This window comes from Triticum aestivum, chromosome 4B (genome assembly GCF_018294505.1).
Source record: "Triticum aestivum cultivar Chinese Spring chromosome 4B, IWGSC CS RefSeq v2.1, whole genome shotgun sequence".
NCBI lineage: Eukaryota > Viridiplantae > Streptophyta > Magnoliopsida > Poales > Poaceae > Triticum > Triticum aestivum.
Window position 1 is genome coordinate 248,696,023 of NC_057804.1, and position 17,701 is coordinate 248,713,723.

The window sequence follows — 17,701 nt, forward strand, 5'->3', positions numbered from 1 at the left end:
GAGTCTTAACCTTGTAGACCCACTTACAAGTGATCGGACGGACTCCGGGAGGAAGAGAAACAAGATCCCAAGTACCAGTGCGTTCAAGAGCAGCAATCTCCTCTGCCATCGCAAACTGCCATTCAGGATGAACAACAGCCTGACGGTAAGAAGTCGGCTCAAGAACAGCAGCACCAGCGGTGGGAAATCCAAAGCGATCAACAGGCGGACGAGGACGAGAACGCAAGCCATAAGTAGGCTGAGAGGAAGATGACGACCCATCCACAGAGGCATCAACTGGTCGTGGACGACGAGTGTAATGCTGAGGAAGAGATGGAATAATAGAAGGAGGAATCGACAAGGTAGAATCAGGGGGTGGCGACGAAGAAGTCACCGGAGATGAAGGTGTAGAATCCGGTGACAAACTGGGAGAGGAAACCGGGGAGGAAGTCACCGGAGATGAGGGTGGAGAACCAGGTGACATGCTAGGCGAGGAAACCGGGGAGGATGGTGGTTGCAAGTCAACTAGATGTGAAGAGGAAGTGGAACAGAGAGGTACAGTGTCGGCAGGGGTGATAAGTGAGTCAGGAAAAGTGAGGAAAGAGATATCCTGCACTGAAAAAGTCGAGGAAGATGGGCGTGGGTAGAAGGGACGAGACTCTTCAAAAGTCACATCTCGAGAGATACGCATCCGACGACCACTAGGATCCCAACAACGATAGCCCTTATGCTCATCACTGTAGCCTAAGAAGACACACTCAACAGACTGAGCGGTCAGTTTGGTGCGTTCGCGAGGGGCAAGAAGAACATAGCAAACACAACCAAACGAGCGAAGCATCGAATAATCGGGAGAACGATCAAAAAGTCGCTCGAAAGGAACACCACCCTGTAGAGCAGCGGAAGGCTGTATATTGATAAGATAGGTGGATGTGGAGACGGCCTCAGCCCAAAAATGAGGCGGGAGAGAGGCAGCAATCATCAATGCACGAGCCGTCTCAAGAAGATGTCGATGCTTTCGCTCAGCCACACCATTCTGAGCATGAGCACCAGGACAAGAGAATTGAGAGAGAGTCCCGTGCTCAGCAAGAACACCACGCAACATCTTAGAGATATACTCGCCAGCAGAGTCAGCACGAAAAACACGAATGGGTGAAGAGAACTGAGTATGAACCATGGCAGCAAAACGCTTATAAATAGACAACACCTCAGAACGAGAAGTCATGAAATAAAGCCATGTGTAACGAGAGAAATCATCTATGAAAATAATATAGTATTTATGACCACCTTTCGAAGCGAAAGGGGCCGGACCCCATACATCAGAATGGACTAAATCGAAAGGACGCTTAGACACGGACTCACTATGTGAATATGGTAACTGAATCTGCTTGCCAAGACGACAACCCTGACACTCTAAAGAGACATCTCCTGAGACAGACCCCAGAAGGCCTCGACGAACTAAAGAAGACAACCGAGAACCACACAGATGACCAAGTCGATGATGCCACTGCTGGAAAGAACCAGTGACGGAGGCAACAGAAGCGGGAGAACCGGCGATGGTGGTGGCAGCAGAAGGAACATGAAGCCAGTCCAACTCCCAAAGACCCTGAGAATCACGGCGGCGAGGGCCAGCCCCAACCAGAGTGTGCGTATGACGGTCCTGGACAGAACAAGAGTCAACGTCAAGGATAACGCGACAACCAGAATCCGTAAGTTGACCAGCAGAAAACAAATTCATGGTAAGTCGAGGAACATGAGCAACATCAGGAACAGAATAAGAAGGAGTAGTAAGATTGCCTCTACTAGCAACAGAAAGGGGAGTACCATCAGCAGTGAGGACATGAATAGGAGAATCGAGTGATCTAAGAGAGGACAAAATGGAAGAATGAGAAGACATATGAAAAGAAGCTCCAGAGTCCAGAACCCATGAGGATGTACCTGACTGTGTAGAGGGTGATCGCTCAGTGCGGGAAGCATCAGTCACAGAACCAGCAGTACCCGTCGAGGAAGAACCTGAAGCCGCAAGCAGACGCTTAAGTCTCAGAATATCCTGCTCAGTCAAAGCAATGGCTGAAGCTGTCGAGGTAGATGACGAAGTCCCTGAAGATGATGATCGAGCCTTGCGCAGGTGTTTCTTCTTCGTGTAGCACTGAGACTCAAGATGACCATCATTGTTGCAATAGGCGCAATGTGGACGGGGGCGACCTGAGCCTCCAGAAGGAGTGGGCAAGAGCGGCGGAGCACTCGAGCGAGAAGGGGTCGGTGGAGCAAGTGGCGTAGAAGCACGAGTAGTAAGCACAGAGGGAACCTCCAGCAAACCAGCACCACGTAAGCGAGTCTCCTCAGCACGAATCTCAGAAAGCGCCTCCATGAGAGAAATACGGCCACGAGCAAACAACTGAGCACGCCGGGGCTCAAACTCCTTACGGAGCCGAGACAAGAACTCATAGACGCGATGAAACTCCAAATTAGCCTGGACAGCCTGGCAACAGGGGCAGGTACGACACCCAGCACTACGAAGAGAATCAAGCTGGCGCCAGATAGCAGAACTCTGTGCATAGAAGTCATCAACAGAAGAGTCACCCTGCTGAAGAGCATGCTCCTGACGGACCACAGAGAGGTATAAGGCATCACCAGAGGGCTGATAGCGCTCACGAAGACGGGTCCACATCTCAAAGACAGTAGAAAGACCCAGAAATTCAGAGGCAAACTGAGGCAGAACACTAGCAGTGAGAACAGCGGCAGCACGAGCATCATCATCAAGCCACTGGGTGTAAACAGACAGAGCACCATGATACGTCTGAAGAGCCTCCTCATAAGCCAAAACCCTCTCATCATAAGCACAATCAGCAGCATCATCAACAACCTTAGCCGCATCCTTGGCGGCCTGATTAGCATCCGTAGGAAGAACCGATGGAGTTGGCGGAGTAGGGGCCACCGGAGGAACTGGACGTGGCGGACAGCAGACCTCGCCAGAAAGAACACCCCAAAGACGGATGCCACGCATGTGAATGCGCATGAAGCCAGTAAACTCGGTGTAGTTAGTACCATCAAAGATCACCGGACAGCGAGGAACAGCAACATAGCCCGATGCAGCAGACATTTCTTTTTTTTTTTTTTTTAAAGCAGAGATCGATGAAGAGGCAGCTGGCAATCGGCGGCTGAAGAACCGCAGAGTCAAGGGCCGGCGGCAGCTGCGTTGATTGGAGCCAGGAGCAGGAGATCAGACCGGCTCTGATCTGAGTCCACACCGGATCAGGCCGGCTGGGATCAGGCCAGCTGGGAGCGATCCTGCCTAGGAGCGATCCTGCCTGGGAACGAGGAGCGGGAGAGGAAGAGCGGGCCGGCTGGGATCGCTCCTGCCTGGAGAACGAGGAGCGGGAGAGGACGATCGGGCCGGCTGGGAGCGATCTGAGCTGAGATCGAGGAGCCGGACGGAGATCGAGGAGCCCAGACGAGATCGATCCGATCCGATCGGGAGAGAGAGATAAGCCAGAAGGGATCAATAGCACGAGTTGCAGCGTGCAAAAAATTGACCTAGCTCTAATACCATGTTAGGAATAAGCAACTTGTCTTTCCATGAGGCCATAGGCCGATATATATATACATGTACAGGTGTGGAACATATGCAGGAAACCCCTCATACAACGGGATAAATACAAAGGGGTACATGACTTATATTATAACTCTAACAGCAACCTTGTCTATCCCACCATGGCCGTCGCCCACGAAGGACTTGCCTCACTAGCGGTAGATCTTCACGAAGTAGGCGATCTCCTTCCCCTTACAAACTCCTTGGTTCAACTCCACAATCTTGTTGGAGGCTCCCAAGTGACACCTAGCCAATCTAGGAGACACCACTCTCCAAGAAGTAACAAATGGTGCGTTGATGATGAACTCCTTGCTCTCGCGCTTCAAATGATAGTCTCCCCAATACTCAACTCTCTCTCATAGGATTTGGATCTGGTGGAAAGAAGATTTGAGTGGAAAACAACTTGGGGAAGGCTAGAGATCAAGATTCATATTGTAGGAATGGAATATCTTGGCCTCAACACATGAGTAGGTGGTTCTCTCTCAGAAATGGTAAGTTGGAACTGTAGGTTTGTTCTGATGGCTCTCTCCACGAATGAAGAGGTGGAGGGGTATATATTGCCTCCACACAAAATCTAACCGTTACACACAATTTATCAAACTCGGTGGGACTGAATCAACAAACTCGGTCGGACAGATTTAATAAACCTAGTGACCGTTAGGATTTTTGGTGGGACCGACATGCAACTCGGTGAGACCGATATGGTTAGGGTTAGGGCATAACGTAATCTCGGTGAGACCGATTACACAAACTTGGTGAGACCGATTTTGGTAATTAGCTAACCAGAGAGTTGGTCAGGTAAACTCGGTGGGACCGATTTGCTCATCTCGGTTGGACCGAAACATTACGAAGGGGAAACAGAGAGTTTACATTGCAATCTTGGTGGGACCGATCGCTCACTTCGGTTAGACCGAAACGTTACGAAGGGAAACAGAGAGATTACAATCCCATCTCGGTGAGACCGAGATCCCTATCGGTAAGACCGATTTGCCTAGGGTTTGTGGTAGTGGCTATGACATTTGAACTCGGTGGCGCCGGATAGAAAGAATCAGTGGTGCCGAGTTTGACTTTGAGTTTAGGCCATATGTAGATGTGAGAAAGTAGTTGAGGGTTTTTGGAGCATATCACTAAGCACTTGAAGCAAGAGGCTCATTAAGCAACACCTCATCCCTTCTTGATAGTATTGACTTTTCCTATAGACTCAATGTGATCTTGGATCACTAAAATGTAAAATGTAGAGTCTTGAGCTTTTGAGCTTGAGCCAATCCTTTGTCCTTAATATTTTGAGGGATCCACTTTCATCATCCATGCCATGCCATTCATTGAGCTCTCCTGAAATATTTGTCTTGGAATAGCATTAGCTCAATGAGCTATATGTTGTTATGAATTACCAAAACCACCTAGGGATAGTTGCACTTTCACTAGCTCGTTCAACTTGGGTGCTAGTCGAAGGGACAACACCTTTGCGAAGATCTTCGCGACGAGATGGATTAGGCTAATGGGCCTGTAATCCCCCAGCCCGGCCGCGTCAGCTCGCTTAGGGATCAGTGTAAGCAGCGCTTGGTTCAAGCAGCTAAAACCCCTTCCTCGTAGCGCATATAGCTGCTGGAAGACGCGGACAAGGTCGTGCTTCACGATAGGCCAGCAGGAGCGCAGGAACTCTGCGGTGAAGCCGTCTGGGCCGGGCGCCTTGCGCACTGGCAGTCGCTTGACAACTTGCCATATCTCGTCTTCGCTGAAGGGGGCGTCCATGTCGTCAAGGTTGGATTGTGCGATGAGGTCCTCGAGGTTGAGGGCGCAATCCCGGGGGTGGTCTGTCCCTAGCAGGGAGTCGAAGTGCGCAAACGCCGCCGCTGCCGAGTCTGCTTGATCAGTTAGAGTGGCGCCCTCAACCGTCAGAGTATGAATCCTGTTCTTCTGCTTGCGGTAGGTGCACTAGCGGTGGAAGGAGGTGTTCGCGTCCCCATCCTTGAGCGACGCGATGCGCGCGCGTTGGCGTGCCAGGGTTAGTTCGAGCGAGGCGAGGCCAAGGTAGGAGAGCTTGATCTGCCTACGTAGCCAGTCCTCGTGCGGTGTCAGATGTTGATGCTCCTGGGCGGTGTCAAATCATAGCAGTAATTCGCGCGAGATCGCGAGCTGGTCGCGAATATTCCCCACGGTGCACGCACTCCAGCTCATGAGCTTGCGTGCGGTGGCTTGCATGCGTCGCATGATGCAGCGGAACGGGTCCGAGCCGTTCGCGGAATGCCATACGCCCGCGACCACGTCCTGGAATCCCTTGATCCGTGTCTAATAATCTTCAAAGTGGAAGCGTCGGCGCTCTGGGGGTAGGGGTGAACAGTCGAGGAGGAGGGAGCTGTGGTCAGAGACGACCGAGGCCAGGCACTGGAGGTGGCATTCGCCGTGCTGTTCCTCCCAGTCCGCGGTGCAGAGGACGCGATCGAGGTGGACCAAGGTTGGGGGCGTCTGCTCATTCGACCAGGTGTAGCGCCGGCCGTTGAGGTATACCTCCTTGAGGGCGAGGTCATTGATGACACGTCGGAAGCGCCCCATCATGCGTCGGTTGAGGTTTCTGTTGTTCTTATCCTCGTCGCGATAGATCAAGTTGAAATCGCCGCATAGCATCCAAGGGCCAGCACAGTTTGAGCGGGCGTCGCGGATTTCCTGGAGGAACGTGATCTTGTCGTTGTCTTGTTGCGGCCCATAGACGATGGTGAGCCACCAAGGAGTGGCGTTGTGGGTGGTCGACACCCGGCGGACAGCGTGTTAGTGGGGAACGAGTGATTGTTGATCGTTTCCAGTCTTCGTTTCCAGGCCAGCAGTATACCTCCGCGGGTGTCGGTCGCAGGAAAGTATATGTAGTCATCAAAGTCCGATCCAAGAGTTTCAAGGACAGTGGACGAGTAGCTAAACTCCATCTTAGTTTCTTGGAGGTAGATAATTGACGCGTTTGTGGGTACAATGAGCGAACGAATCGCGGTGCGCCCGACGCGAGTGTTGAGACCGCGCACATTCCATATTATGATCTTCGGGTCGTGATCCATGAAGACGTGATTGACGTGAGATGGCCACACGATCAGGCCTCGATCGGGCTGCCAGTGATCAAAGTAGTGATCGGCGCCGTAGATGGTTAAGCAGGTAGCTCGCGCCCAACGAGGGCGGTGATGGCTGCGAGGACAGTTTTGGGGATCGGCGCAGCGAACAGGTCGTCGTAGGCCTTCATTGCTTCTGGGGTGATCGCCTGATCGACGCCCACGATGCCCATGTGCGCAGCAGCTGAACCTGTGCGCGGCGCTCGGCAGTGGACGGCGCGGCGGCTTTGGTCCTCGTTATGGAAGCAGAGTGCCCTTGCCTTGGCGACGCGAAGTTGAGAGTTGTCGACGTTGCTTGCGACCCGGGGTGGGGAGGACGGGGTTGAGCTGCCTAGTGGCCGCGACGAGGAAATCGCCCAGGGTCCAGGAGCTTGTCGTGGCCGCGCCCGGTCGACAGCGGTGGAGCGTGACTGGAGGTGTGGCGAAGCGGGCCGTGCTGCGCACGATGGGCGGGGGCGACGCGGGCTGCATGTCTTTGCCGGCCGGGTCGTCCGGGAGCAGGGTCTTCGTTCATTAGGGCCTTGTGGCCTGGGCAGGATCTGCACGTGGCCATGGGCTAGCGGGATTGTAGCGGTTTGGAGGCCCAGCAGATCCGTGCCAAAAGCTTCCAGAGTTCTCCCGAGAGCTGGGGGGGGGGGGGATCTGGGGCGGTGGCTTGGGCTTGTCTCGCATCTTCCCGCGCAACATCGATGGGGTGGGGTGGGGGTTGGCTTGCCCAGTTGCGTCAGGGACTGATGTAGGCAAAGCATCGCTTTTCCCCGACAGTGGATCAGCCGTGACGGCGGAAGGGGTTGGGTGCACCTCTGGTTGTGAGTCAGGGGGCGCGTTGCGCGAGGACAGCCTGTCGGGATCAACAGACGCGCAACGATTGGGGAGGATGGTCCTGTATCAGCTGTGGCAACCGTCAGGCTGCATGGCGGCAGGAGAGGCGTCGTAGTGGCGGGCCCGGCTTCTGCCTCTGGGGTGGGGGGCTTTGCACCAATGCCATGGAGCCAGCTGGCGATGCATCGTGTGCTTCCGCTCGGTGAGGCGATCCTGTCGGCCTGGGATCCGCTGCTGCAACAGCCTTGGCAAGCGCAGCCTCAATCCTGGCGCGCTTTTTCTTTCCTCCTCTCTTTCCTCTTTTTGCTTTGTGATGAGGGGGTTGGGCGCCGTCATGGGAGGTGGGCCAGGCGTCCATGCACCGGTCTGTTGGCCGCACGGGCGGCGACGTAGGTGCACGCTCGGCGGTGCATGCTCCGGACTAGCGATCTGCGACGGCGACGCCATCTGCGGGTTGCTGGCCACAGAGGCGCGTCCAGCCGGCAGAGTCAACTGCCATGCTGTCAGCGCGTCCCTCTGGTGCCACGGCAGTGTGGCGGCGCTTGCGACCGCGACGGCGTGAATGGCCGCGTCCGGGTCCAGGGTCGGCCCCGGCGTCGTCATCGTCGGCGCCATTCCCATTTCCACCCCCTTCCTCGTCCGGGCGAGCTGCAGGGCTGGCAGGGGCGCGAGCACGGGCAGCTTCGGAGCGGACGAGCGCGATGGCGATGGGGTACGTGAGGGTGGTGACTGTTGGGGCGGTGGAGGCAGTGCGGCCCGGAATAACCTCGACGATCTCCAGCGTGGCGGCGCAGCGAATGGCAGCAGGGTCGTGCGCGCTTCCCGTGAGGTGGAACGTAGCCAGGTCGGCGCGAGATCGCGTCTGTGGGTGGAGGCGGTCAATCCAAACGCTGGTCCCGAGGATGTGCTCCGCCGTCGCCAAGCGCCAGGCTTGGGCGGGGATGCCACAGAGCTCGAGCTCGACGTGGTATTTGAACCCACCGGAGCCAGCATGGGCAAGCTTGCACCATGGGCGTAGCGACAGGGAGAAGCGCGGGCTGCAGATGTAGTGGTCACCGTTCATGCGGTCTTTGGAAGCGCGGGATCCGAAGATGATCAGGAAATCTTCAGGCTTGTGGAGGTGGGTGGTGAAGTCACCATCTTCAAAACCGAACATGGAGCAGAGGAGCTTGGCGACGTCGTCGACGGACACCTGGGGCCGTGTTCCCGTGATGGTGGCCACCATGGCCCGGCTCAGCACCTCTTCCGCATCCTCCATCTCAACGGAGCGCGACATGATGATCCACGCTGGTTCAGCGGCGTTCACGTGCGCTGCAGGAGCAGGGGACGGGGTCTGGGGTACGGCAGGCCTGGGGCGGCGGGAGGGTCGCGGTCGACGCGGCGCGGCCGTCCTTGGGCAGCGGGTGGGTCGCGACCAACGCGGCGGTGGTAGTCATCACATTCGCGGGAATTATGGCCGAAGATGAGGCAGCGCCTGCAGCGGATGTCATTGGTGCAATCGCGCACTCGATGATGGGGGTCGAGGCAGCAGAAGCATAGTCCGGCGAGCTCTAAAGGGGATGGGCTGCGCGCGCCGCGGCGCGGGGCTTGGCTCCTGAGCACGGCGAGGTCGGTGTCGGTTCCGGCGACGCGGCTGTTGGTAGCCGTCGGCGTCCACCGTGGCGCCGTACGAGATGCGGTGCACCTCGGAGCGGGGCCCGAGGCAGGCGGAGGCAGGCAGCCTGGGGGCTGCCAGCACGGGAGCCACACGTCGGGCGGGCGTGGCAGGCGGTGGAGTGCGGGCGACGTCCCGGTAGGAGCGAGCGGAAGCCGCGCTGTCGGACCCGGACCTGGACCAACGGCTGTCGCCGGAGGAGACACACTGATCGGAGAGGGAGCGGGCGGGGGAGGGAGGCGCCATGGTCTCTATCTTGTATATCATCATTCCGGACTTGATCCTTCCTCGTGTGGCCACACATCCATCTCAACATACGCATCTCCGTCACACCTAACTGTTGAACATGTCGCCTTTTAGTCGGCCAACACTCGGTGCCATACAACATTGCGGGTCGAACCGCCATCCTGTAGAACTTGCCTTTAGGTTTTGTGGCACTCTCTTGTCACAGAGAATGTCAGAAGCTTGGCGCTTCTGAGGCACCACCTGCCCATCAAGGCGAACCTCCTCCTCCTCACCTAGTAGTACTGAAACCGCACATCATGTACTCGTTTTTTTTACACAAAAAAGACAAATATCTGACCCAAATACAACAAAGAAAAAACTTATTTTAATCTGTGTATTTGTCTTTTTTTGTGTAGATCACATATGAATGTGTATGTTTATGAAATTTTATACGTGTATACTACAACTATATGTGTACATGTATAATTTTTTTCAGAATTTATTTAGGTATAGAAATCTCTGAAAAAAATAAAGGGCTCCATAGAGCCCGGCCTTTGCTTGCACTTTTCGACACAGTCCATCCTTATTTGGTATATCAGCAGTTAGCTACGATCACTTTTCTACCACCATGGGAAATCACACACAATATAAGTGTGTGTGTGTACCTCTTTATCATTCTCAATATACATTGAATTATTCCAAGATACCACAATATAAGGTTTATGAAAAAAATTCATCGGAAGCCTTAGATTATGCAAGATACCATTTTTACATACAAAAACAGTATATGTGCAAATAAAATGAAACATATCGGACTCAAATGAATTTTTTCATAAAATCCATTTTGGAGTTCCCAGCAATTATTAGATAAGTATATGAAAAATAATAAAGAGTTATATAATCAGTTCATCTCTGTGGTATATGAGGAGCAGGTGTACATAATCATTTTCCTATTGCATCTGATGGTTTGCATGGTCAGACTTTGACCATCAATCTGAATGAAAATATGTTTCTTCAAATGGAACTGAGTATAAATTACTCCCTCCGTTCCACAATGTAAGACGTTTTTGCAAGCTAGTCAGCGTCTTATATCATGGGACGGAGGGAGTATGAAACTACATTTCATGAAAGATCCAGTAATAGAAATGCGTGTTGTAGATATTGGTACGTTTAAGACGACAAATGTATTATTACTCATTCAGTCATTCTCAATATTGGTAACTCAAGCCCGCTAGAAATATTTGTTTCTCAATAAGTAATGCCTTTTGAAATGCGGAAAAGTTATTAACATATAGTCAAAAGATGAATATTATAACAAATAAAAAAGATGATCTGATATAATGTTTGCTTACAGGTAGTGCCTTGCCTAGGAAGTATCTAGTCTGGTAGAATTCTGAATGAGTTAATATGTCATGCTTTTAGTCGCACAATAAGCAAGCGCAATTTCTGATACAAACATTGGTATCTTTGTTGCAGTCTATTGACGTAATGGATTACTCTTTACTTGTCGGTGTTGATGAGAAGAAGCACGAGCTTGTTATGGGAATCATTGATTTTATGAGGCAATATACATGGGACAAACATCTAGAAACATGGGTGAAAGCTTCAGGAATATTAGGTGGACCAAAGAATGTATCACCAACTGTAATTTCACCAAAGCAGTACAAAAAGCGTTTCAGGAAAGCTATGTCAGCCTACTTTCTTGTTGTCCCAGATCAATGGTCGCCTGCAGCAATTATCCCTAGCAAGCAAGTGGCTGACAGCGGCCAGGATAGCGATCAGTTCGTCTCCACGGGATCATCATCCTTGCTGGACCGTTGAGATGCAGGGAACTATTGTGGAATAACTACTCCTTTTCTTTTGATGACTATATATATTTTGATTCGTTGCAATTTTGCTCATCCTTTTTTACTGGCCGAATCTTCCGGCGCCTTCATTCTTTTTCTCTTTGGAAGATCAAGATGTACAAAATCAAGCTGAAGTTATAGATAGAAACTTAACAAGTGTATAGTGTGTATAAACATTAGTTTAGTGCACTGATGTATCATACCCTGTAGAAAGAATCGAATCATTCTTACCATTGTAGACAATATTTTACTTGTTATTTTCTACTCTCTCTGCCCCGAATCACTTATGTATCTAGACAAATCTAAAACGAGTAATTTGGGATGGAGGTAATACCCCCTGGGTAAAGAAATATATGAGCATTTAGATCACTACTTTAGTGATCTAAACGCTCTTATATTTCTTTATAGAAGGGGTACATTTTAAAACATGTTATTGTACCCCTTTCTTGTCTAGGTAGTAAATTACACAAAACAACCGTAGTTTGGGTTAGGATAATAAAAAAGACAGATCTAGGGAGCAACGTTTGCTAATTAGGCCTTCCAAGCACACATTCATGACGGGAAAAAATCCTACTCCCTCTGATCTTGTACTAAACCCGCCTTATCTAATATGAATTGAAGGGAGTACCTATCTTCTTTGGTGTCCTAAAAAGGGAAGCCGGTCCTCGATATCTAGCCATCCGACGGATACCATGTGCGTTGTGAAATTTTTGTCCATCTCCATGCACATGATTTAGTTGCTCTTTTTATTTTTTATTTTTCAGAAATGCTATAACTTTCAAACTGCACACTGAAACTAAGATCTGCTTCACCGTGAGTCCTCACTACGAGTTTTTCAAAACCAGATCCATATGAGCATGTTTGGACAAACATTTTTTTATGCAATTTAAGTGCTATGGTCTATGGATATCAACTTTGGCGTAATGAGAACCAACTCCGTCTTAGGTTTGCCTTCCATGATGCAAAATGGTATCGTTAAGTTAGATACCATGACCACCAAGTAGCGTAATGTTACCCTTAAATTTCCTACCATGACTAGTGAGCAGTCTAACATTATTCTCATGGTAATGTTGCCAACTAAGCATCGCCAAGATAGACAATCGCATGAAAGTAACTTGTATTGGCTTTACCCTTAAGAAGTTAAGTCTGAGATCCCCTTGATGCCAGTAGATCTCTTCATTTATATAATTTGGATGATCTTGTTCTCTAGAACATAAATGCGCTGCTAGCCTGCGTTTGAAAGACCCCCTGAATCCGCTTGTTCGTCAAAGCCACACGATTTCATGAAGGGTATCTGCCTTGAGCAGGCATAATTTCTTTCTCTGTTGGCCCCCAGCCTTCCACAAACTGACAAATATGATAGAAAAGACTGTATCGGTCGTTAATAGGCCCTCAATGTTCCCTACGAGCGGATGATCAAGTATATGTAAAATACTCCTTAAGCCAACCCAACTCAAAAAGAAAATGTGGATTGCAACAGAGAAGCTCTTCTTCGGAAGAGCAGAAAGGTGGCATGTGATCGGAGCCAATCCTAGTATCAACTTTAAGAGAGGAAAGAGGATAGTTGGATTCTCAATTCAAACACTTTATCAAGTACCGATCTAGTCAGGGAGAGTTGACGGTTCAACCATTCTTCCTCTTATTCTTCTAAGTAATTTACTTCTCTCTTGCATTAATGCATGATCTACTAAATAGTTACTCACTCCTCCACGCACCCTGACGGTGAAAAATACCATCAGATGCCTCGGTAGGGGTCCAAGTGTACCAGGAAGTCCTGGATTGGAGGTCGCACTAGGGGTTTATCCAAGTTCCAGCGCCACCGTCGAGCGCGCGTGCTTCACCTTTATTTCTTTGGGCGGGGCCTCGGCTTTCCCCTGCACCTGTTTGTGCGGGGCTTCTCTTCTTCTTTCGTATTCAGCTTCACCATCTCAATCCCGCAAGAATTCTCCACATCACGAACTTTATAACATTCTACGAGTGTTTCCGGGGCCGCCCCCACTTCGACCTGTTCCGACGGTTCTCCAGTGTCAAGGGGCAGATGAGTGGCTGCATCATTCGTGACATTGGAGGATCCAGCCTTCAGTTGCGGCCTCATTCCCCTTTCTTCTCCATGTACCTCCAAAAGTCGATGGGGTCTTGGCAGAAGAAGTAGTTCTATGTGTTCGGCCTCGAGGACGACCTGCCGACATTCTCTGGCAGCCCCCAGAGCATTTGAACTCTTGGGAGTCCCCGACAGATCTTTCCAAGGGTACGGAGGTGCTGATGAAGGCCACCGCGCGCCTAAAAGAGAGAGGTCTAACGGATATTCAGATCGCGCGGACCTGAGTGGAGCATCGAGCACTTCCTCTACAGGCTTGCGATGCGTCCATGAGTGATTACCGTGGCCAGTCCGAGCCTTCTCGAACCTCTTCAGATGACCTCGAGGAGAAGGAGATCCGCCGTTGTCTTTCCCTCTTGATGGGGCCAGAGGCCTACAAGTTTTCTTTGGAGGTCGCGGTGGAGGCCTTCAGCGGTGACGCACTACCGGGGGAGGTGAATCTTTTGGTTGTGTTTTGGGGAATAAGGAGGTCTACCCTTGTTGCTGATCTCCATGATTTGCATCATCGCAGGAGTTTGCAGATTTCATCGCACTGCGGTTGCAGGCCCCAATGTCGGGCCAAGACCTGAGCCCAGAGATGGAGGTTCTCTTACGGCCTGCGTCAAAGCGCCCCTGCTCCCAAGAAGGGTAAGAAGGCCACCTATTCGACCAGAGACGAGGCGGTCAGCGAGGTGAAGGATGTAAGAATAAATCTAAGGCCATCGTCGATCATCCGAGGACCAAGCAATCACACGAGCACGACACCAAGATTTGTTAACGAGGTTCATCGATATGGCTACATCCCCGGGCCTGACTATGGGCGCTCCTCCCCGTGACACCGCTACAATACCGCACCCGGTCGCTCTGGACGCCAGCACATGCTGCCGGCTTCCCCTGCGATCCGGTGCTATTATGTTGGCATATGTTACATCGTGTGTCTATCCTCGCTATATATGAGAGGCCCAGGATACAAGTGTCCTACTTGGACACAACTCCATATCCTATCTAAACACAATACTACTCAAAGTCCGACTGTAACCTACCATGTACACAATATTCGACACAACTCTAACAAACTCCACTTGGCGAATATTCTCCACCACCTTGAATTCGTCAATGTGTCAAACTTCCATGTACATTAGATTTGAGCTCCCCATGAGCACCGCTGCTACTCCAAGACTCCATGTGACTCCACCTGCAACTTGTAGTCCCTTCTTTTCTTGACCAAGTCAACACTCGAGCAAAATTAAGTTCCTTGTTACTCTAGTTTGTGCTCCCAACTTTCAGAGTATCCGTTCAATGTTATCACACACCGATCACTGACCTGCGTGAAAGTGAACAACTCACATATTGGGTGTCACACATAAGAGTTACCTGAACTCAACATCACCGCTCTTCCTTGACCGTCTGTCCAAAACTTGAAAGAATTTCACCATTGCTTGTAGTCATCCCGAGTCAAATTCGTAGTTGTCTCACCACATGTATGACCACCAGAGCCCTGGCCCGTCTTCATGCCCCGTGCATGCCGCACGCCTCGCCGCTATTATCACGTCGAGCCTCTGCTATCCCGGTCGAGTCTCAAGTGTCGCGTACCCACACCACTGTGACGCCCCCGATTCAATCATACACTAATCATGCACACAAATGTGTACGATCAAGATCAGGGACTCACGGGAAGATATCACAACACAACTCTACAAATAAAATAAGTCATACAAGCATCATAATACAAGCCAGGGCCTCGAGGGCTCGAATACAAGTGGTCGATCATAGACGAGTCAGCGGAAGCAACAATATCTGAGTACAGACATAAGTTAAACAAGTTTGCCTTAAGAAGGCTAGCACAAACTGGGATACAGATCGAAAGAGGCGCATACCTCCTGCCTGGGATACTCCTAAACTACTCCTGGGCGTCGTCAGCAGCCTGCACGTAGTAGTAGGCACCTCCAGTGTAGTAGGAATCATCGTCGACGGTGGCGTCTGGCTCCAAGGCTCCAGCATCTGGTTGCGACAACCAGGTAAAAGGGAAAAGGGGGAAAAGAGGGAGAAAAGCAACCCTGAGTACTCATCCAAAGTACTCGCAAGCAAGGAGCTACACTACATATGCATGGGGATATGTGTAAAGGGCCATATCGGTGGACTGAACTGCAGAATGCCAGAATAAAAGGGGGATAGCTAATCCTGTCGAAGACTACGCTTCTGGCAGCCTCCGTCTTGCAGCATGTAGAAGAGAATAGATTGAAGTCCTCCAAGTAGCATCTCCAAGTAGCATCTCCAAGTAGCATCTCCAGTCGCATCGCATAGCATAACCCTACCCGGCGATCCTCCCCTCGTCGCCCTGTGGAAAAGCGATCACCGGGTTGTCTGTGGAACTTGGAAGGGTGTGTTTTATTAAGTATCCGGTTCTAGTTGTCATAAGGTCAAGGTACAACTCCAAGTCGTCCTGTTACCGAAGATCACGGCTATTCGAATAGATTAACTTCCCTGCAGGGGTGCACCAACTTACCCAACACGCTTGATCCCATTTGGCCGGACACACTTTCCTGGGTCATGCCCGGCCGTGGAAGATCAACACGTCGCAGCCCACCTAGGCACAACAGAGAGGCCAGCACACCGGTCTAAACCTAAGCGCGCAGGGGTCTGGGCCCATCGCCCTGAGCACACTTGCACGTTGCGTGGGCGGCCGAAAGCAGACCTAGCCTAGTGGCGTTCTAGTCCAATCCGGCGCGCGCCGCTCCGTCGCTGACGTTTGAAGTGCTTCGGCTGATACCACGACGCCGAGTGCCCATATCTTTCCCACGTAGTTGGTTAGTGCGTATAGGCTCGTAGCCAACTCAGATCAAATACCAAGAACTCATTAAGCGTGTTAAATATCGGCGAACGCCGAACAGGGCCAGGCCCACCTCTCTTCTAGGCGGTCTCAACCTGCCCTGTCGCTCCGCCACAAAGATCCACTCGCGGGTGTTCCACCAGCCGACCCGTCTTTGGTCACCACATGTATCATGTATAAAGTATATAGTATATACCCGTGATCACCTCCCGAGTGATCACGGCACGATAGTATAGCACGGCTGACGGACAAGAATGTAGGGCCACAGATGAATATACTAGCATCCTATACTAAGCATATAGGATTGCAGGTAAAGGTAACAACAGTAGTATCAAGGACAGGCTATGCATCAGGATAGGTATAACAGAAAGCAGTAACATGCTACACTACTCTAATGCAAGCAGTATAGAGTAGAATAGGCGATATCTGGTGATCAAGGGGGGGGGGGGCTTGCCTGGTTGCTCTGACAAGAGAGAGGGGTCGTCAACTCCGTAGTCGAACTGGGCAGCAGCAGCGTCGGTCTCATAGTCTACCAAAGAGAAGAGGGGGAAGAAACAATAAATACCATGTAAACAGATGCATATCGATGCATGACAAGACAAGTAACGATGCTAGGCGTGCCCTAGCGTGGTATGAGGTGGTACCGGTTAAGGGGGAAAACATTCGGGAAAATATCCCCGGTGTTTCATGTTTTCGGGCAGAGGACTGCGTATCCGGATTCGTCTCGTCGTTCTGAGCAACTTTCATGTTGAAAATATTTTAATCCGAGTTACGGATTAAAAGATATGATTTTCTAAATATTTTATTAATTTCTGAAATATAATTAATTATTTAATTAATTCGAAAATGGATTTATGACATCAGCATGATGACATGCTGATGTCAGCAGTCAACGTTGACCGTTGACCTGGTCAACCTCACATGTGGGTCCAGGGGGACCCTCCTGTCAACCTCTAATTAGGTTAATTAGGGTTTAGGTTAATCTAATTACAGTTTAATTAAACTTAACTAGTTAATTAAATTAATTAAACCGGATTAATTAACTTAACTTAATTAATTAATTAATAATTAATTTTATTAAATCATTTTTATTTTTATTAATTATATTTATTTTATTTTTTAATTCCTTTTTTTTAAACGTTTTGGGGCGGGGCCCTGTGGTCAGTGGCCCGGGGGGGGGGGGGGGCTTGCGGGTCGGGCGCTGCGGCGCCCGACTGGGCGCTCGCCCCAAATCGGCGGCGAGGAGGACCGGGGCATGGCCGGGCGGCCACCGGAGGGGAATCGCCGAGGGGGGGAGCAGCAGGGCGCCAGGGCGCGACGGCGGGTGCGGCGTAGCCCGCCCAGGCGGCGAGGGAGAGTTGGGCGCGGGCGCCGGCGGCCAGCGATAGAGAGGAGGGGAGGGTTCAGGGGGTCGGCGTCGCCGGAGGGAGAAGGGGCCGGGGTGGAGGCGACTCGGTGGAGGGCCGGCGACGACGTGCAGGGGACGGCGCACGGGAGCCGCGGTGAGCGCGGGCGCCGGCGAGGCCAAGCAGGGCGACGGCCAGGGCGGAGGGCGACGCCGTCCGGGGCAAGACGAGGCCGGCGCG

At 51.3% G+C, this 17,701-nt stretch overlaps 1 protein-coding gene across 6 annotated transcripts in view; it reads left to right on the forward strand.

The window, feature by feature from the left end:
• Positions 1-11,465, forward strand: part of LOC123091924 (1-phosphatidylinositol-3-phosphate 5-kinase FAB1B) — a 46,972-nt gene extending 35,507 nt beyond the window's left edge. For 5 of the 6 annotated variants that reach the window (XM_044513543.1, XM_044513544.1, XM_044513540.1 and 2 more), the window contains one exon: positions 10,838-11,465. In XM_044513543.1, coding sequence (XP_044369478.1) covers positions 10,838-11,182 — 345 coding nt within the window. In that variant the 3' untranslated portion in view covers positions 11,183-11,465. The remainder of the gene's footprint in view (positions 1-10,837) is intronic. The other variant, XR_006443829.1, reaches the window with a different exon arrangement.
• The last annotated feature ends 6,236 nt before the right edge of the window (positions 11,466-17,701 follow it).